Genomic DNA, 19,868 nt, shown 5'->3' with positions numbered 1-19,868 from the left:
CGACCCATATTCAGAAACTTAGAAAATATAAATATTTATGAATGCAAGATGAGTTAAATTTAACAATAACTCAAACTCAATATTATGCTTTAATTCATTTATTTTATTGAATGTATAGATATTTTGCACTTGATGTAAATAAATAAATAAATAAATAAAAAGCCTGAATTTGAAATTGGAATTAATATAATATTTATTAATTGGGGTTTTAAAATGGGTTGGGCCTCACAGGCCCACAAACTTATTCGATATGGGCCGTAACCAGATAACAAAGTGGACTTTTGGAGCCTACGTTTACAAACACGGTTTGTAGGGTGTGGATTATAATAAAGTGAATAAACATATCATTACTAATAATTTTAAAGCATTTTTAAGTATCCATGTAGATAAAGCGTATATAGACTGTATTAGCATAAGCTGAATAAATATACCTCCAGACGTACAGCTAAGTAATTGCTGGAACTAAAGCCAGATCTAATCTTCGATGTCCTGGTATTGGCTGAGGACTTGGTTGCAGCCAGCCAAAGCTTCATCTCTTGCAAATCCCATGGCATTGACGTAACGGTCGTATGAGGCAATGCCATTGAAGCGGGTGAGGATCACACGGGCACGGTCACGGCCTTCAGATACTGCCGAGCACTCCTTCTCAGGGCTGCTGATTAGCAAAGCATCACAAACTTGGTCCTCGTGGTCCTCGTTGACTAAGAGTGAGTAAGAACCAGTGGAGTCTGTTGTGGCCTCTTGGCTGTAGAGAAGTTCCATGGTGTTCCTGTTCTTGCATTCGATTTTGACCTTAGCACCTACAAGGAAATTGCATAATTGAGAGAGAAGTTTATATCCGTGAACTAAGCACCTCTCAAATCTCTACAATATCAGATAACCTACATATATAACTATGTAGATTAAATTTATATCCTAAACCAAATCAAGATAGGGATTTGGTGATGATTTAATACAAAAATACATTAATCCAACCCACTAAACCATGATGCAAAAGACAGAGCGTTTGATTATATTGTGCAAGATAGACATTCAGATTAGTTAGCTCCTAACCATGATGCAAAAGACAGAGCGTTTGATTATATTGTGCAAGACAGACATTCAGATTAGTTAGCTCCTTGGTGGATGTGGGCTATATTTCAGTTGACTATATTTCAGTTGCCTTTCTATTTGAAATTAGCTCAAGTTTGTACTTAGTTCCCTAATTTTACACAATTCAGTAATTAGAAATGAATTTGGGTGTTGATATCCTAAGAACCTTAGTCTAACCATTATGGGCAAGAAAATTTGCCCAAGAACTAACAAATCGAGAAGAAAAGAAAAGAAAAGAAGAAGACACTAAATAGGTCAAACCCAAGACCCTTTACCCTGCAACCATTTTAAATTATTTCAAGACCTAAAAGCTTGAGCTTAAACTGATAGGTTAGGCTTATTTAATCTTCTATTCATATTCTTAGGACACGAACAATGACGGAAAAGGGGATCATGAGCAATGGATGTTATTTTGAACAAGGGAGAGAATCACATACGAAGAAGAAGAACAACAAGAGAAAACTAAATCACTATCCAGATTCCACATAGCAGATGGAACACGAGACAGAAACCTGATGTAATTGGAATGGAATTAGAGACGTTTATCCAGATAGACACTCGACGTCAAATGGAATCAGAAACTTTAAATACAGAATCAATGGAAAGAATATTAGTGTAAGCGAACATGTTTAAAATTAATGCTTAAAATAAAAGTTGTGCACGATGTAGATAGAGAATAAAGTAATCAAATCTTAATAAACAAAAATAAATCCCGTTTCTCACAACCAGCAAGAGCCATTGACTAACTTAAGCTCCAGATCAGGCCTCGATTAAAAAAATACACGCACCAAACATGAGAATTAGGACTAAATTAATCCATAATAGTTAAACGTGGCTTATTCCACATGGCATCAGACAGTAGTCAAGATCGAGACACCAAATCCACAACAAATCAATCTCATACTCCATAAAACTAGCAAGCAAACCACTAACCAACAGAACCTCTCACTACAACAGAGATCTAGAAGGAACACGAAGCAGACAACAACAAAATACATCCACATTCATCAACCACTACGCATCTCGCACAAAAACAACGAAATCAAAGCAAAATCCGGAAAAGATCGGTGATATTTCAACGATCAACAACAACAAAGCATAGAGAGAAAGAAGATACCGGGAATGTAGGTAGTGGCGGAGGTTTCGAAGCCGGCAAGACAAGTATCACAGTAGACTTTACCACGAACAACAAACGGAGTCCTGACGGGGCGGGTAGCGGCGACGAGTGCGGGAAGCACACAGAGAGCAAAGAGAATCACAAATCGCGCCATGGATTTGATTTCTTCGAGAAAATCAGAGAAATGGGAAAGGAAGATGAAAACTGACAAAGGGAAAATGAAGCGTAAGGTTTTTAATAATGAAGAGTAAAGTGAAGGCCTTAACCAATTGACGCGGGGACATGCTGGAATCGCGGTGTAAAAATTTAAACCGCGTAGAGTTTTTTGACCGTGTCGATGAACCATGTAAGAACAATACTACCTCTAAAATCTGACGAATGAAAACACGACACGTTTAAATTTGAACACGTGTTGGCTTAAAAATGACGGTTGCAGGGAAATAGAAAACTGTGCTGTTGTAGAAGAAAGAGCACAGGTTTTCAGTTACAAATCGGTCCTGTCGGTGGTCACATGAGAAGTGCTTGGGTGATTGAGTAAATGAGGGTAAATTTGTCTTTTTGTATGGAACGAGTTAATAAAAGTTCCATTAATACCTTAAATCTTTTATAAAAAAAATTAAAAATATCCTTAATTTATTTTTTAAAATAGTTTTATAATTAATATCACGTTTTAAAAATATTTATAAATTTTTAAAAATAAATTAAAAAGTTTAAAAATAATTGATGATGTAATTTTTATCCATAGAATAATTATAAAAAGAAAGCATTTTCCAATAAAAATAAAGGGGTAAATATTACTTTTAAAATTTTATAGTATTTTTAAAAATTTTAAAAAAAGTTAAAAGGGTATTAATGAAATTTGTAAGGTGTCACCCTCACCTTCTTTTGGCTTATCACCGGCAGTCTGCTCAGGGTTCCAACCTCAACGGTTGGCACTAAACACGAAACCTAAACGTGTGCTCGAGAGATAGATGTCCATATACTAATAAGGAATGTATGGATTCTCGAGAAGAGAGGAGCCGAGGTGGTCCTCCAGGACTGCTTGGAAGGGATATAACTTAGCGATAGCGTCGTATTGACGTGGCGGAAGTCATCGGTTCGAGCTTGATTATCCCTAAATCCAATGTGAGTTTTTCGTTGGCGGAAGTCCGGGACTGAGACGCAACCCATACTCCTACGGGAGGTAGCAGTGAGGAATTTTCCGCAATGGGCGAAAACCTGACGAAGCAATGCTGTGTGGAGGTAGAAGGCCTACGGGTCGTGAACTTCTTTTCTCGGAGAAGAAGCAATGACGGTATAAATATTATATATATTAAACTTAAAATTTTAAAAATTTTAAGAATATTTTTATTTTTATTAATTTAATATGTTTTAACTTGATAATTATTAAGTCATCATTTTTATAATTTGAAACAAAACAAAATGCTTTAAACAATTTTGAAAAAATAGTTTTAAATTATAAATTATTTTGTATAATAAATATGTTTAAAATGCTTATGAAATATTGGAAATTATTTATTAAAAATTACAAATCTTTAAAGTAGGTTGTATTTGGTGCAATAATTTTCTATTTTATAAAATAATTAAATATAAATATAAATATTTAATAAAATTTTTAAAAACAATTTATATAAATGATAATGTAAGAAAAAAAAAGGTATTTTTTAAAAAATAAATTTTAATTTTAATTTCTTCAAATTTTAGGGGCATAATTGAAAAAGGTCGGTTTTTATATAATTTAACGTTTGTTTTAAATGGTAACTTTTGAAGTCACACCTAATTATGATAATCCCGCCAATATTTTTAAAATTTTTATTTTCCATTTATACCCTCCGGGTTTCTCAAAATTACCATATTGGGATCTACCATAATTTTGAAATTTATTTCATAATAATTGAGAATCGTAAAAGGACAATAGTAATAGCGACTGGGGAGGACAAAGGCGTAAATATGACGAACTTTGGGGTTTGATTGCGCCTCCGGTCGGTTAGTGAAAATATTTAAATCTTTTTAAAGTTGCCCTAATTGGTGACGTGTAGGGTTTTCGTTCTACCATTGATTTGAGTGTGTATAAAAGGCGTTCCTTCTGCCCAACAGAATCCCATCGGCATCTTCGTCACCGCGAAATCAAGAGCCAGAGCTTCAGGATCAGTTTGTTTTTCCTTCTCTTATCACGACAGCCTAACACTGTAAGACGATAATTTCCTATGTTGTAATTTGTTTGTTAATCCAACTTCATTGTTGTTTCTAGTTTCTATTTCGGCCTCAGATTTTACTCATGTTTTGAGTTTGTTATTTTTGTTTTGCTGTAATTGATTATATAAGTTGATACGCCTTTGATTCAATGATATCCTCACGATCGGTTCTCCGCTTATTGATTTCTGATGGGAATTGTAAGTTTTTTGCTGCGTCGTGTTCAGATCTGTGGATTTAGTTGCCTGTTTCTCGTTTGTTTTGGATGTTCTTTTTTATTTCATCTCTCGATGATCGTAATTGAAAATTATGATTGTCTCCGTAGATTGGATATTCATGTAAAGCTGATTGAATCTTCTCTGCGAATTCGATTTTATTATTCTCCATCTAGTATTTTCATGCGTTGAATCTCGTCAGTTGTGTATTGGATGGATTGTCAAGTTTTAAGGTAGATTGACTTATATTTTGTGGCTGATTGTGTTATTTTTTGCATCTTCTAAAATCTAACTTTATTTAAAGCGAACTGCAATTTTGTTTATGTTTTCATTGCTGCATTTAAAGATTACTCCATTGAGATCAATAAATCTGCTGTTGTACGGTTCAGTTTTCTATACCAAAGGTAGAAATCAGCTGTTAAATGATATTTGTGCACTTTAACTTGCGCTTGAATGATGATGTTTTATGTTCACTGTCAACGTTTAAGTTCATGAGAATCGAGCATAATTATTTGTTCTTAATCCACAGGAAGTTGGCCTTCTGGTCTGCTGTTGTGTAGTTCAAAGTGGAGAGCGTTAAGTTTGAGACTCCTTTTATGTCTGAACGGGCCACTCTCTTTTTGTCATCGATTGGATTGCTTGGAGAGTATTGTCCTACGTCTAGGAAAAAGTACAGCTGCGCTGAGACTATTGGCTGCATGCATCTTGAGTTGCCTGGTGGTCATAGTAACAGCCCGCGGGTGGTAGCCTTGTCCAGCTGCTCAAAGAACAACAGGGCATCTTGAAGATACCACTGCTGATATCTATCTTTTCTAACCAGTACTGCCGTTTTTGTGTTTTAACATGGCGTTGCAGAATATTGGTGCCTCAAACCGTGACGATGCCTTCTATAGGTATAAGATGCCTAGGATGGTTACTAAAATTGAAGGTAGAGGTAATGGCATTAAGACCAATGTGGTTAACATGGTGGAAATTGCAAAAGCCTTGGGCAGGCCTGCTTCTTACACTACCAAGTACTTTGGATGTGAGCTTGGTGCACAGTCCAAATTCGATGAGAAAACTGGGACTTCTCTTGTAAATGGTGCACACGATACAGCCAAGCTGGCTGGTCTGCTCGAAAACTTTATCAAGAAGTATGTTCAATGCTACGGATGTGGTAACCCCGAAACTGAGATTATCATCACGAAGACGCAGATGATCACTATGAAATGTGCTGCTTGTGGATATATATCTGATGTTGACATGAGGGATAAAATCACAACATTTATACTCAAGAATCCTCCTGAACAGAAGAAGGGATCAAAAGACAAGAAAGCTATGAGGCGGGCTGAGAAGGAAAGACTTAAGGAGGGCGAGGCTGCTGATGAGGAGCAGAAGAAACTAAAGAAGGATTTGGTGAAGAAGAAAAGCACGAGTGGTAATTCAAAGGAAACTGTTACTAAAGTGCCAAGCAAGAAGAAGAATAATGGCTCGGATGACGATCATTCCCCAGTTCCTATCCATGCTAGTGGTAAGGACGAAGTAGTTGATGATGATGACGACGATGTGCAGTGGCAAACAGACACATCTTTAGAGGCAGCTAAGCAGCGTATTCAGGAGCAGTTGAGTGCAGTCACTGCTGATATGGTCATGCTGTCTACCGAAGAAACTACGTCGTCTAAAAAGCCCTCTGAACATGAGAAGTCTTCGATCAACGGAAACAAGAACGGAAATGGAGTGTCTCCCCATGTTGCTCTTGTCAACGAGATCAAAGATTATTTGAAGAAAGGTTCCTCCGCTGCCAACCTCAAATCATTTTTGGAATCGCTTTCTGGAACTCCCCAGGAGATCGTGAATGCCTTAGTTGAGGCTCTTTTTGATGGCGTTGGAAAAGGCTTCTCAAAGGAGGTGATGAAGAAGAAGAACTTCTTGGCTGCAGCTGTTGCTCTGGAGGGATCACAGATAGCTCTATTGCGTGCCATTGAATCTTTCTGTCTCAACACGAGTTCGGAGGCTGCTAAGGAGGTTGCTCTGGTTCTGAAATCGCTATACGACAGCAACCTGATCGAGGAGGAATTTGTATTAGAGTGGTACCAGAGGGGCGTGGTTGGTGCTAACAAAAGTTCTCCAGTCTGGAATCATGTAAAGCCGTTCATCGAATGGCTCCAGAACGCCGAGTCCGAGTCCGAGACCGAAGAAGAGTAAGAATGTTGTTACTCTTGCTGTTCTAGTTTTAGCAGTCATGAGCAAGTCACTGTCTTGTCTGGAATAATAAGTGTTGTCGTCGTTGGATCAGCTTGTTTTGTTCCTTGTTGGCGTGTTCTATGTCGTCTGTCTTTCTCATTTCCTTGTTCTGATGGTATCCGCTGTGTGCGAACAACGATATTGTGTGCTTCCTTTAATAGTCCGCTCCCTGTGCCTCATTTTCCTTCTACATTTCTACTATGACATATCTATATCAACGAGCTTTCTAGTTTTCTAGTTTTTCTGGAGCTTTCTAGTTTTCTAGTTTTTCTGGAATATTCATACGGCTATTATAATCTCATCTGATTGCTAGTAGATGTTTTTTTTTAATTTGTCTGATACGGAGATATCACTATAAGGAGAGTAAAATTCGGATTACTCTGTTGATCGAATATCTCAAAGCAAGAATATTGTTTGAGATTCGAATTACTCCACAAGCAAAGATTGATCATGTCGAATTTGAATGATTCAACATGCCACCTATATTATATAGAATTGCAAAAGTGGCTTACAAATACTTCTTTTCCTGTATAGCCAAAGAGCACAAATACTTCTTTTACGGAGCCATTGGCTAAAGAAGAGTACAAATACTATTTTTACTATATTTTTCCAAGTCTACTTACTTACAAATACAACATTTACTATATTTTTCCAAGTCTACTTACTTACAAATACAACATAAGCGCTAAATTAACACGAAACTTCATTCTTCTTATGAATTGAAATATCTTTTGTATGATTGATGTCTCTTGGCTCATATCATTTCCCTTTCGAGTTTCTTCTCGAAGTTTTAAAATGCGCCTACTGAAAGATACTAGGGAAGGTTCGAGAGGGCAGATCTAATATTTTATATTAAAGCGAGCATAGAGGTATAAATATAATTTTATTATATATATATAATATTTAAACTAATTAAGATTAAAGTTTAGAGGTAGAAATTTTATGTCTTAATAGAGTCATATAAATTTTTAATTTCATGTGGCTCAATTTTTGTAAAAATGAAATTAGTTTCAACAATTAGTTAATTTAATTTTAATCCCTTGAAAAATAAATTAATATTAAATTAATTGAACGTTAGAGAATTAATTTGAAATTTTGAAAACTATACAAAATAAATAAAAATTGAGATATATATAATTTTATACTAATAATGGACAATATTTCTTATTTCTTTTAACACTAATCTTATCTATAATTATTATGTATCTTGAAAATACAATTTTTTTTAATAAAAAAAATAAATACTGAATTTGTAAAAATTAAATATTAGAAGCTAATTAATTTATTATTATTATTTTGAAAAAGCAAGAAAATCCGCGGGAAGAGTGGAAAATAGCGTTTCCACAAAGCACAGTTAACAAAATACAGACATTCAGTTACTGTCGGGGCAAAACCGTAATTTCAACTCGATTTTCGAGGCGTTCTGTTACGTTAAGTCTGTTCTTCTCTCCTTGCCGGTTCCTGTTTTTCCGACCCAATGGGCCATTCTCTCTCTCTCCAAAAGATCACGGACATTTTGAAGAGAGAGAGAGAGAAGAGGAAGAAGACGATGGAGACAGTCAAAGTTCTTCACTGATATCTCTCTCAGATTCTCGTATAAGATCAAGAACAAACCCTAACTGACAGCAATTTCCATTTCACTTCTCTTTTTTTTTTCTTTCTTTTCAATCTCGATTCCTTACAGTCTTTGTTCTCTTTTCTTTTTCTTGCCCTAGGAAGAATTTCCTGTTCTTCGTTCTACTGTTCGATCACCGCCGGTCCGATTCCGGCAGCATGGACCGACAACTTTGGCAGGCTTTTGCTGGTAAGTCTGTCCATATTCACACTGTCGGTTCTGAGGTTTACTATTTCGTACAAGGACATGTCGAGCAAGCTACATACATACCATCACTATCTCAGTCTGTTTTTTCTAATCCCGCCACTAAATGTCTCGTTACTGGCACTGATTTTCATGCCGATTCTCTTTCTGATGAAGTCTGCATTAAGTTGAATCTTCATCCCATTCGGCCTGGTCGGGATGAGTCTGTTGTGGTTTCCCGATTTGGTCGTTGTGATGATAATGGCGGGGAGAGGGATAAGATTGAGTCGTTTGCTAAGATTCTTACGTCTTCTGATGCTAATAATGGCGGTGGATTTTCTGTGCCGCGGTGCTGTGCGGATTCTGTTTTTCCTCCCTTGAACTACCAGGCTGATCCGCCGGTGCAGAATTTGTCGATTACTGATGTTCATGGAGTTGTTTGGAATTTTCGTCACATTTACCGTGGGACGCCGAGGCGGCATTTGCTCACTACTGGGTGGAGTAAGTTCGTTAATCATAAGAAGCTGATTGCCGGTGATTCCGTCGTTTTCGCGAAGAATCTTAGAGGGGATATGTTCGTTGGCATTCGTCGTGCCTCAACCTCTATCACAAGGGCTATCGCAGGCGGTGATTGCGGCCGGTGGAATAGCCAGAATGGTGGAGCAAGATGCAGTTTAGAGGAGAATTGTTCTGGCGATGGAGGAACAAAAGTTTTCTCCCGGAGGAATATTGGGAAGCTGCCGGCCGAGGCAGTTGCCAACGCTGCGGAATTGGCCGCGCAATTTAAGCCATTCGAATTGGTTTATTATCCTAGGGCTGGTCGGTCGGAATTTGTTGTTCAAGTCGAGAAGGTGAATGAATCGAAGAATTATCAGTGGTATTCTGGAACAAGAGTGAAAATGGCCATGGAGACCGAGTATTCGAAGATGACATGGTATCAAGGGACTGTAACCTCAGCATCTGTTCCTGAGCACGGACCTTGGATGGGTTCTCCATGGCGTATGCTTGAGGTAGACCTTTGTCTCTAATTCCGTATGCATAGCAACTATCATATCTACTTTTGAATGTGTATTGAATCTTGCTTCGTTTGATTGTCTGAGTTTATTGATCGTTTTGCTTGTATTTAGTTTCTGTTTTTAATCTCAACGTGACAAATCAGTGATGAGAAATTGGATTGGATCTATGACGTTATACACATACTTTTAGGATTTATATTGAATTCTCTGTTTCTTATCGAGGGAGAGAAAAAAACACAAAGAAACGAAAGAAGTAGTAGAGTCACTCACTCTAGGTAATTTCATTAGGGATGGTATGTTGGTTCCCCCCTTGAAATATGCTTATATTTTTAACGATGAGTGAGATCCCACCTTGGTTGGAGAGGGGAACGAAACATTTCTTATAAAAGTGTGGAAACCTCTCCCTAGCAGACTCATTTTAAAACCGTGAGGTTGACGGCGATACGTAACAGGCCAAAGTGGACAATATCTGCTAGTAGTGGGTTTGGCCGTTTACAAATGGTATTAGAGTCAGACACCAGATAGTGTGCCAGCGAGGACACTCGGCCCTCAAAGGGATGGATTGTGAGATCTCACATCGGTTGGAGAGGGGAATGAAACATTTCTTGTAAGGGTGTGGAAACCTCTCCCTGTGCTTTAAAACGGTGAGACTAACGGCGATAAGTAACCGGCCAAAGCGGACAATATCTTCTAGTGGTGAGATTCGTCTATTACACAATATCTCTTTTCTTATTAGTAGTCTGCAAGTTTATCCTAATTCTAAGTTAAAGAACTGGAGTTGTAACTTAGGTGAGTATCTTTTCTCTTAATGACGAACATGTATCATGTAAGCAGCAGTCAGGGGATTATTTGGTGTTGGATAGTTTGGCGTTTGTTTCAGTTGCTGGGTGTTTTGTATTAATATGGTTGATCTGACAAAAATGCTCTTGGACAATAAAAGAATGCAAATGGGATGACTTTTCTGCAAGTGCAAAACTTGGAACTTTAGCTATCTCTGCTCTATCTGTTGCTTTCTCTTTACCAGCATTTGCTATTATTATTATTGTTGTTGTTTTCATGTTATTGCCTTTTTTATGTCTTAGGTTACATGGGATGAAATTGATACTCTGCAGAGTGCTAAGTACGTGAGCCCTTGGGAAGTTGAACTAGCTACGCCCACTCCTCCAATACAACCTCCTCTTCACCCAGCAAAGAAGTTTAGAGGTCTCCCGAAATCTGGGATGCTGAATGGTGAAGCAGAGCTGTTTTCACCTCTGATGAATTTCGTTGATTCAACAATGGAACAATTCAACCCATCATTGTTGAATCTCAACTCTTTTCCTGCTGGCATGCAGGGAGCCAGGCAAAAGTTATTCTGTGAATCTAGGTTATTCAACCCATGTAAAGAAATGACCCCACTAACATGTGATGAAAGTTCCATGAGCGAGCTGAATGCTGCGAAGAAGATGCAAATGGTGTCTACTGACCTCCTTATTGGTAGTGTGCAGTTTGATACCTTGTCGCCTGATAGTCAGGCTAGTGTTCTTTCCTTTGCCACAGGAACTGCTGAGAACCAGAACTGCTGCAACTCAGCTAAAGCTGGAGTAAATTCAATTCAGTTGTTTGGTCAAGTCATCTATATGAATCCGCCAGTTGAAAATGGACTTGAAAATGGTGTTAGCACTAATGATGGTGGCAAGAATCCTAATCAGTCCGCATGATCTTCTTTGATCCGTACAAACTTTCTTGTCGTGTGCTAGACTGGGAGCTGGGTGTAGAAGGAAGTAGCTGTATACAGGTACGCATGTCTCATATCCTTTATACTTTGGCATTGCTGAATTTTGTGAACAGAAGTGTTCGTTTTGAATTTTGAAGTCATATGAATAGAAATTAGTCACTTCATGAATAGGTCAAAGTATATATGGTGATGTCGAATATTATTCTTTGTTACTTACTATGATACTAATTCTTCTATTCTAACATATTTACATTCTTTTTGCCCTTTGCATGCCTCTTTCATTAAACTCTATCAAATGGTTGTCGAACTCTGTCTGTTTTGTTATGAGATTCCACGTTGTTAGGAGAGGGGAACCAAGTATTCCTTATAAAGGTATGGAAACCTCTCCCTAGCATATGTATTTTAAAACCGTGAGGCTAACGGCAGTACGTAATGGGTGAAAATGGACAATATCTACTAACGGTGGGCTTGTACTATTACAAATGGTATCAGAGCTAAATACTGGGCGGTGTGCCAGTGAGGACGCCAGGCCCCCAAGAGGGGGTGGATTATGAGATCCCACATCGGTTGGAGAGGGGAACGAATCATTTCTTATGAGAGTGTGGAAACCTCTCCCTAGTAGATGCTAGGCCCCCAAGAGAGGTGGATTGTGAAATCCCACATCGGTTGGAGAGGGGAACGAATAATTTCTTATGAGGGTGTGGAAACCTCTTCCTAGTAGATGCGTTTTAAAACTGTGAGGTTGACAGCGATACGTAACCGGCCAAAAATGAACATATATACTAGCAATGAGTTTGAGCTGTTAGGAGCGGTTACACTTGTCAAATATTAACCTAGACTTGGAATAGAATGAAATGTTTGATAGTGCCCTGTAATGATACGATAATCAGTGTTTATTTAGATGGTTAGTCATTTCAAACACTTAAAAATTCATGTTTGGGCTTCATGAAAAGGCAATTCATATCTAAATGTATGTGTTGATGTTGATGGACTATTTTGTTTTCCCTCTTGTCCTAGGTACTTGGGGCAGGGCAGGCAGGAAGCTGACTACAATATGAACATTGGCAGTAGATAGTTTGTCAATGGTAGTTCGTGTTTAGATTGATGGCCTCAAAGGTCTTGGATTCTGAATTTTTGCTGACGTTTGGATACTCAGTTGCTTGAGTTTGCTTTAGATGTTTGTAAGCTTTGGAGATTGTTGAACCATTTTTAGGCCTCTTCTTTAGTGTGGATGGTTGAGACATGATTTGTCAAAGAGCTAATTCTCTTGATGGGCTTGGTGGGAAAAGTGTTTCAAATTGAACTAACCCGCTCGCCATTGTAGTTAGAAATTCTTGGTCGTTGTTGAGTAGTAGCTCATTGTCGTTGTAGAGAATTTAATCGTTGAATATCATAGTCGCTCATCGTTGAGAATCCTATCCTAGTCATGTAAGAAGTACTAGTGCGAAGTTCAGTAAATGAGACCACGACGAAGTGGTGTAGCTGCAATACAAAGCTCCTTACCTTAGCTAGATAACCCTCTGAATCTTTTGACCGCGTCATTTGAGATCGATATCGGATTCGGATAAGATTTTGAGTTATCTCGTCTCTTCCGCACCTGATTTTTAAATTCAAGTTTTGTGATGTTGAATTGAGATTAAAACTGAGTTTTGACTCGACTCTCCCAATACAATACAATACAAAAAAAAAAAAAAAAAAAAAAACTAGATTTAAAAATTGTAAATAAAAGTGTAGAATTTGATTAGCGTTGTCCAATAACTCGGGTCGGGTCGGGTCGGAATTCGGGCCTAGGGCTCAACTAAAACGAAATGTCCAGAAACTCGGAGAAGGAAGAGGAAGACGAAGACGAAGGCTAAGAACCGGAGGCATTCCTTCACTGAGTTTGAGCTTCATCTTCTCTTCGTAATTTTTGTCAATGGCGGCTTTGGCTCTCTCTAATTACACTCTCTTCTCTCCTCGCCCTTCTACTTCCTCCAAAGCCATAGAATCCACATCCCTTGTTACACCGTCTCTTTGTTTTCTTCATAATCCTCGCCATCGCTCTCGTCATTGTTACCCATTATTAAGTTTCTCTCCCGCCTCCCATTCTTCTCCGGTTAGACGTTCATTCTTACCGTGTTTTTCTGCTCAAGATTCTGTTCCCAATGTACGTTGAACTCTCCTTTTATTTGTTGCTTTGATTGATTACAGTTCTTGTTGTTCTCATTTTTCGAATTTCTGCGTACTTTTATTTCTCTGTCGTATTGTTATTTTAGTCTTTTACGTGTGGATGTTTTGCTGGATTTGAGTTGCGATTGTTTGAGATGGAAACGTTCGCTTATTCTGCGTGTTTATTGTAAGGATTCTTTAAATGCATTTTTGGAATTTCGAATTCCTATTTTCTCAGTGCTGGATGGTGATCTTTGCTGCTATGGCCAACCCTTAGTGACACTGACTGGATTACTGAAATTTGAGGTGAAAGAGTTTTTCATTTTCTACATAGAAAAGACTGGTGGTTTTGATAAGCTGGTGGTTTAAGTCGATTTTCGTGTCAAAACTTGGCATTCCTTAAATGGAAGGTTTGATTGCCATCCATTTTGGCTAAAAAAAAAAAACTCAATCTGTAATGGCCCGAGCCATTGCTAGCTGATATTGTCCTGTTTGGGGCTTTCCTTTTCTTGCTTCCACTCAAAAGTTTTCTAAAAACGCGTTTGCTAGGAAGAGGTTTCCACACCCTTATAAAGAATTCTTCGTTCTCCTCTCCAACCGATGTGGGATCTCACAATCCACCCCCCTTCAAGGCCCAGCGTCCTTGCTGGCACACTGTCTTGTGTCCACTCCCCTTCGAGGCTCAGCCTTCTCGCTGGCACATTGCTCTTGTCTAGCTCTGATACCATTTGTGACGATTCAGGTCCACCGCTAGCCGATATTGTCCTCTTTGGGCTTTCCCTTTCTTGCTTCCCCTCAAGATTTTAAAATGCGTCTGCTAGGGAAAGGTTCCCACACCGTTATAAAGAATGTTTCGTTCTCCCCAACCGACCGACGTGGGATCTCACGCCTACATTCCTGAAATGTAGGAACTAATAACCCATTTCTTCACTTTCTTTAGAGTGTAAGGATTTAACATTTTCTTCATTCTTGTACTTTGTAAGTGAAACAAGTGTGCATAGCTTACTCTAATTGTTTGAAAATCTTTATCTCAACTCAAGAAAGTAATGGAGAAATGAAATAGAAAGCATCTGTGGAAGTTTTTGGAGGATTCTCATTGCGTTCTTCTCTTTATGGTATGCATACTCTTCATTTTCTTGTTAGGCTTAAAAGTTATAAGTAGCATCTCAATGGTTAAAGGGATTTAGCACACTGATCCACTTGAATCCCTTTTGCTTATATGATTTGTTATTTTACAACTTACTCAGAGATCTGTTTTAGATGTTCAATTCATTGCAGGATGATGAAGTTAGTTACTTTTTTTTTAATTCGCTCATTTGATGTTGTTGTTGGTTGCCCCTCCCATGAAAAAAGGTAAATAAAGAAGAGGATGATGGAGAAGATGGGAATAAAGCAGGAGATGAGCTTCATGGATTGAGTTTACAGGCCCTCATCAACATATACCGAGAAGCGTTTCTCGATGGAGATCAAAAGACTATTTCTAAAGTTGAAGCGAAACTAAAAATTTTCGAAAGGGAGAAGGACGGGTTATTTCAGAAAGTGTCGAATACGTCGGCCGAGATAACATCTGGAAAAGAGAACTATATACGTTTACAAGCTGATTTTGATAATTTTAGGAAAAGATCAGAAAAAGAAAGACTTACCGTGAAGAACAATGCCCAAAAAGAGGTTATTGAGAATCTATTACCAATGATCGACAGTTTTGAGAAAGCCAGACAACAAATTGTTCCTCAAACTGACAAGGAGAAGAAAATTGATGTAAGCTACCAGGGTATATACAAACAATTTGTGGAGGTGCTGAGGAGCTGGCGCATCTCTGCTGTTGCCGCAGTAGGAAGGCCATTTGATCCCTCGGTAAGTCAAAATCTTCTGTCTAAAATTTGATACCTTCATTTCAATCTACAAAATTGTCTGTTTGATTGATGCATGTTCTTCATGCTTGCTAGTTTTTCTTCTCTTACTAGGAAGATTAGAACATAAAAAGTATTTATTTTCTCATTCTTTATACTTGGGTGGGTGTTCTTTGCAAGTAATTCATGTCGAGTATATCAGTGATTGGAAACTAATTTGTCTGATGAGTAGTAAGTGTTGATGATTGTTGGGAGAGGAGTCTCATGTCCGCTAATTAAGGGGTTGATCGTGGGTTTATAAGTATGGAATGCATCTTCATTGGTATGAGACCTTTTGGGGAACCAAAAGTAAAGCCATGAGAGTTTATTCTCAAGGTGGACAACATCGGACCATTGTGGAGGTTTCTGGTTCCTATTAATAAGAGATTGCTATCTTTTACCGATGATGGTAAAATATGGTAAAATATTTCTTTGGTTGCAGTTACATGAGGCTGTAGCTCGAGAGGAGTCGCAAGAGATCAAGGAAGGGATCATCATTCAAGAATTACGACGCGGGTTTCTGCTCGGAGAACGACTTCTGAGACCAGCAAGAGTAAAAGTATCAAAAGGTCCAGGTAAGAAGAATTCCCCCACAACCAACTCCGAGAAACCAACCGAGCATCCTGCAACTGCTACTGCTAGAGTAGACGAACACTAATTATGCAACGCCATTTTTCGGGTTGATATAGAAGCATCGGATTTGTTGTCGTAATCCAGCACCATGTTGTAAATTTATCTCATGAACTTCCCATTTCAACTAGGCTTCTGATTCATACCATTTTATGGAGGGCATTGGAAGAACTCGCTCTCCATTTCACTTCTGTTTTATACACGTGATAAAGGGAACAATTGGGTTAAAGATTTCATTTATGCAAACTTTCTTAGATTACCAAATAGATGCGGATTTGAAGAATTCAATTGGTAATTTAACCTATAAATAATTTTCAAGTTTATTCTAAAGTTTTAAAATATCTAAAACCTTCTCGTCGATATGAGCTCTTAGGAAAAGTAGAGGGTACAAGATATTATCATTATCGTCTAGACAATTAGATATTCAACTTGTAATCGCAACGACCCAATTGCAAGAGCGGTTCTCTTCTCTTGTGGAGATGGAGTGACAAAAATTTTGAGAATTCAAGAGATCACGACAAGATGAGCCGTTTATCATCACGATAAGTGTCAAGTGGAAGTGCAGTGACGAGATGAGCCGTTTATCATCACGATAAGTGCCAAGTGGAAGTGCAGTGACAAGATGAGCTGTTTATCATCACGATAAGTGTCAAGTGGAAGTGCAATGACGAGATGAGCCGTTTATCATCACGATAAGTGCCAAGTGGAAGTGCAGTGACGAGATGAGCCATTTATCATCACGATAAGTGTCAAGTGGAAGTGCAGTGACGAGATGAGCCGTTTATTATCATGATAAGTGTCGAGTGGAAGTGCAGTGATGTATGCTTACAAGTGTCAAGTGGAACTGCACAGTGATGTATACTTATAAGTATCAAGTGTAAGTGCAGTGATGTATGCTTAGGAATTAAACCTTATTCCTAAATGATCCAACCAATTCAATTAGGCACTCTGCTAATCTTTTTCTCATTCATTTTACAGGATGAAATATTAATTTTTAAAGTTGAATTTTGAAAATTTTGAAACAACTTTTTTCTTTCTCATTTAAATAAAATCATTTATGGGTAAATCTAAATATAATTCAATTGAATAAATAAGAATTAATTATTATCTTAATTATATGATTTCATTTCAAATTGATTTAATAATCTATAAATCTATTGACATAAATTAGAAATGTATATGTAATTAAAATAAAATCCAAATATGTACGAACGCATTTATTTACAAAACACCTTTAGAGAGAGAGACAGACGTTGTGGTAATAATGATTGGAGAAGTGGGCGGCGGTGGGCTACTTTGTGCGGCGGATGGCAGCGGCGCAGCCTAATCCGGCAGCCGCTGAATAAAAGAAAAAAGAAAAGGAAAAAGAAATAAAACTCATCTGACACTTTGGGCTTGGTTTTTGTAGAAAACAAAAACTGTCAGCTTTGATGTTTCAGACATGGCCGCCCATACCAAAAGGACCAACCATTAACCTACATAACACTACAGTAAAAACACAATGTCCCCTCAACGTGGCCGGCTCAGCTCAGGAGAGGTTTCTAAATCATTATAAAGAATGTTTCATTCTACTCATCAATCGAAGTGGGATCTCACAATCCACCTCCTTTTCGGGCCCAACGTTCTTACAATACTTCATTCTACTCCCCAATTAACCCTTCGGAGTCCAACGTCCTTACAATGCTTCATTCTACTCCCCCCAACTTACCCTTCGGAGTCCAATGTCTTTACACTGCTTTGTTTTACTCCCTAACCAACGTGGGATCTTATAGTTTTTCTCCTCTAGGGAGCACATGTCAAACCCCAACCACCCATATTAATATCTATCCATTCCATTGCCCACCCACCCGACCCCCTATTGACACCGTGCACACTTTGTTCTTTTAGCATACAATTCGACACTCCGACACAATTTCAAATTTCGTACGCAATGAACGATGCTATAACTACACTCTCAAACTTTTGATTCAACTTGCTGTTCCCCGAACTTGTTGCATTACCAATGATTCCGACGTTCTAAAAAATATCATCATTAGATCAATAATTTGAGCATCAAACATTAAACCCTTTAAACAATATGGGGGTTTCTACTTTTCCCCCTTTAAATTCATAGTTATGCAATTGCTGCGCCGGCAATCACCTTTTGATCAGTGGCATTTAAACTAAAACCAACTTTTTTCTTTTCTTTTCTCTCTTCTTCCCACCATGAAAGTCCATCAAACTCAGAACAGAAAGAACACAGCCTCTCAGCCGCAGCATCCAAAACAAGCAATGATTGCTTGCGGCTCTCCTCTGGGCCTACGCCCTTCAAGCCCCCATCCACTCCAAATCAGAAACAGAAACCTCTCATAATTTGGCCCTACAAACAGCCTAACAAAAGCAAAAGATTTAATGGGTTTCCAAGTTCAAACAGCCTACTTTTTTGTACGGTTTATGATTCCTTCTACTCATTCCACCCTCGGCTCTGACCCATCACCCAATTTTGTAGCCGAACTCCATAACCTTTTTTTTTCATTTATAAAAAGAAAAAGAACAAAAAAACTCACTTGTCAATTTGGCATACACCAAAAGTAGTTGCTGGAATGAAGCTGTGTACAACATCTTGGACCATCCACATCCCATAGCCCACAAACTTGGTTGAAAAACCAGCCTTGAGTGCAAAATAGTTCTTTGAGGCATTTCGTCGAACAGCTGGTGCGCAGAGTTGGAGTTCATTAGAAAAAAAACTGATGTGGGCACTGAGCAGTGGGTTTCTGCAAGGCCTATGATTAGTGGAACATAGTTAAATGATTAAAACAGTGATGGGTTTTGGGTTTGAAGGCAATAAAATAAGGTATTTGGGGGAAGGAGGTGCCTAGAATATTAGGGAGGGGGGCTACGTGAATCATCATTCCTTTGATAAAAGTGGTTGTCTAAATATTCATCATAAATGTTTGGCATGCACAAAAATGACTGAGAAGATTGATGAGTTGGGGAAACGCACAAAGAGTCAGAATCAACAGCCTTCTCATCTGTCAAGTTCATACAAAAATTTTAAAAACAAAAACAAAAGAATCACCTCTACGAGCCTTTGTCTTTGTGTGCACGCATGCACGGTTACCCTCTTCGATCAATGTGAGATCTAACAATCTACCCTCTTTGAGGTCCAGCGTCCTCGTGGGCACTCGTTTCCCTCTCCAATCAATGTGGGATCTCACAATCCACCTCCTTCGTCCTCACTAGTCTTCATTCCCCTCTCCAACTAAAGTGAGATTTCACAATCCACCTCTCTTCAAGGTCGAGCGTACTTGCTAACACTCATTCCCCTCTTCAATCGACGTGAGATCTTATAATCTACCCCATTTGGGGCTCAGCGTTCTTACTAGCACTGTTCCTCTCTTCAATCCGTGTAGTGTTTCCCTCTCCAACTGATGTGAGATCTCAGCAATTATAACTAATTTGACTAGTTTAACCCCGACACCCATTTGAATTTTTTATAAATAGATAGGGAAAGTAGTTTAGGTAGGTTATATGGTATGATTGTTTTGAGAAAGTATTATGTTTAAAGAAGAAAGTAGTTAGAAAATGAAAGATTCTGTCCACTTATAATATAAGATTAACAACACAACAACCCTTCCTTCCTTTCTTTCTTTTTCATCATGCTTCCCTTTCTTTTTGTTGCTTTGATTTTCAAACAAAAGTGGAGAAAGTGTTTATATATATATATATATATATATAAGGGTTCCTAATTTGGGGTAAGGAAGACAGAGAGCTAAAACTAAAAGTTACTTATAGAAGTGGGGAGGAATCATGAACCATCAAAGTGGTCTTTTTTTTTTTTTTTTTTTTAA

At 38.2% G+C, this 19,868-nt stretch overlaps 5 protein-coding genes across 9 annotated transcripts in view; 3 read left to right on the top strand and 2 right to left on the bottom strand.

Annotated features, from left to right (window-relative positions):
* Window positions 1-298: 298 nt before the first annotated feature.
* LOC111454349 (pollen-specific protein C13-like) lies at window positions 299-2,482 on the bottom strand. The gene is made up of 2 exons (XM_023095806.1): window positions 2,210-2,482; window positions 299-800 (listed from the first exon to the last, which is right to left on the bottom strand). The coding sequence occupies exons 1-2, from the start codon at window positions 2,361-2,363 to the stop codon at window positions 475-477; spliced, it is 480 nt and encodes a 159-aa protein (XP_022951574.1). The 5' UTR covers window positions 2,364-2,482; the 3' UTR covers window positions 299-474.
* A 1,759-nt stretch (window positions 2,483-4,241) lies between these two features.
* LOC111454343 (probable eukaryotic translation initiation factor 5-1) lies at window positions 4,242-7,077 on the top strand. Of its 2 annotated transcripts, none has more exons than XM_023095797.1 (2): window positions 4,242-4,398; window positions 5,147-7,077. In XM_023095797.1, the coding sequence occupies exon 2, from the start codon at window positions 5,461-5,463 to the stop codon at window positions 6,799-6,801; it is 1,341 nt and encodes a 446-aa protein (XP_022951565.1). In that variant the 5' UTR covers window positions 4,242-4,398; window positions 5,147-5,460; the 3' UTR covers window positions 6,802-7,077. The 2 variants fall into 2 exon arrangements, with proteins under 2 accessions (XP_022951565.1, XP_022951566.1); XM_023095798.1 differs by having other exon boundaries at window positions 4,265-4,398; window positions 5,151-7,077.
* Window positions 7,078-8,332: 1,255 nt separating this feature from the next.
* LOC111454341 (auxin response factor 17-like) lies at window positions 8,333-12,727 on the top strand. Of its 3 annotated transcripts, none has more exons than XM_023095795.1 (4): window positions 8,333-8,434; window positions 8,556-9,648; window positions 10,737-11,431; window positions 12,389-12,727. In XM_023095795.1, the coding sequence occupies exons 2-3, from the start codon at window positions 8,614-8,616 to the stop codon at window positions 11,352-11,354; spliced, it is 1,653 nt and encodes a 550-aa protein (XP_022951563.1). In that variant the 5' UTR covers window positions 8,333-8,434; window positions 8,556-8,613; the 3' UTR covers window positions 11,355-11,431; window positions 12,389-12,727. The 3 variants fall into 3 exon arrangements, with proteins under 3 accessions (XP_022951563.1, XP_022951564.1, XP_022951562.1); XM_023095796.1 differs by having other exon boundaries at window positions 8,333-8,644; window positions 8,816-9,648; XM_023095794.1 differs by having other exon boundaries at window positions 8,333-9,648.
* Window positions 12,728-13,172: 445 nt separating this feature from the next.
* Window positions 13,173-16,304, top strand: LOC111454347 (protein GrpE-like). Of its 2 annotated transcripts, none has more exons than XM_023095803.1 (3): window positions 13,173-13,517; window positions 14,870-15,373; window positions 15,851-16,304. In XM_023095803.1, the coding sequence occupies exons 1-3, from the start codon at window positions 13,287-13,289 to the stop codon at window positions 16,064-16,066; spliced, it is 951 nt and encodes a 316-aa protein (XP_022951571.1). In that variant the 5' UTR covers window positions 13,173-13,286; the 3' UTR covers window positions 16,067-16,304. The 2 variants fall into 2 exon arrangements, with proteins under 2 accessions (XP_022951571.1, XP_022951572.1); XM_023095804.1 differs by having other exon boundaries at window positions 13,180-13,517; window positions 14,873-15,373.
* Window positions 16,305-17,896: 1,592 nt separating this feature from the next.
* LOC111454348 overlaps window positions 17,897-19,868 on the bottom strand; it is a 15,406-nt gene continuing 13,434 nt past the window's right edge. The window contains exons 7-8 of the mRNA XM_023095805.1: window positions 18,585-18,729; window positions 17,897-18,408 (exon numbers count right to left, since the gene is read on the bottom strand). Coding sequence (XP_022951573.1) covers window positions 18,285-18,408; window positions 18,585-18,729 — 269 coding nt within the window. The 3' untranslated portion in view covers window positions 17,897-18,284. The remainder of the gene's footprint in view (window positions 18,409-18,584; window positions 18,730-19,868) is intronic.

This window comes from Cucurbita moschata, unplaced genomic scaffold, assembly GCF_002738365.1.
Source record: "Cucurbita moschata cultivar Rifu unplaced genomic scaffold, Cmos_1.0 Cmo_Scf00016, whole genome shotgun sequence".
Lineage (NCBI taxonomy): Eukaryota > Viridiplantae > Streptophyta > Magnoliopsida > Cucurbitales > Cucurbitaceae > Cucurbita > Cucurbita moschata.
The sequence above is the reverse complement of the archived record's forward strand: the minus strand, read 5'-3'. Positions and strand labels throughout refer to the sequence as shown.

Excerpts from the sequence above, each read along its gene's own strand:
- LOC111454347 (XM_023095803.1), top strand. The coding sequence starts at position 13,287 with ATGGCGGCTTTGGCTCTCTCTAATTACACTCTCTTCTCTCCTCGCCCT. Across the intron at positions 13,518-14,869 it reads CTCAAGATTCTGTTCCCAAT|AAGGTAAATAAAGAAGAGGA; the intron begins GTACGTTGAACT and ends CTCCCATGAAAA. Across the intron at positions 15,374-15,850 it reads GAAGGCCATTTGATCCCTCG|TTACATGAGGCTGTAGCTCG; the intron begins GTAAGTCAAAAT and ends CTTTGGTTGCAG.
- LOC111454343 (XM_023095797.1), top strand. The coding sequence starts at position 5,461 with ATGGCGTTGCAGAATATTGGTGCCTCAAACCGTGACGATGCCTTCTAT.
- LOC111454349 (XM_023095806.1), bottom strand. The coding sequence starts at position 2,363 with ATGGCGCGATTTGTGATTCTCTTTGCTCTCTGTGTGCTTCCCGCACTC. Across the intron at positions 801-2,209 it reads CGCCACTACCTACATTCCCG|GTGCTAAGGTCAAAATCGAA; the intron begins GTATCTTCTTTC and ends ATTTCCTTGTAG.
- LOC111454341 (XM_023095795.1), top strand. The coding sequence starts at position 8,614 with ATGGACCGACAACTTTGGCAGGCTTTTGCTGGTAAGTCTGTCCATATT. Across the intron at positions 9,649-10,736 it reads CTCCATGGCGTATGCTTGAG|GTTACATGGGATGAAATTGA; the intron begins GTAGACCTTTGT and ends TTTATGTCTTAG.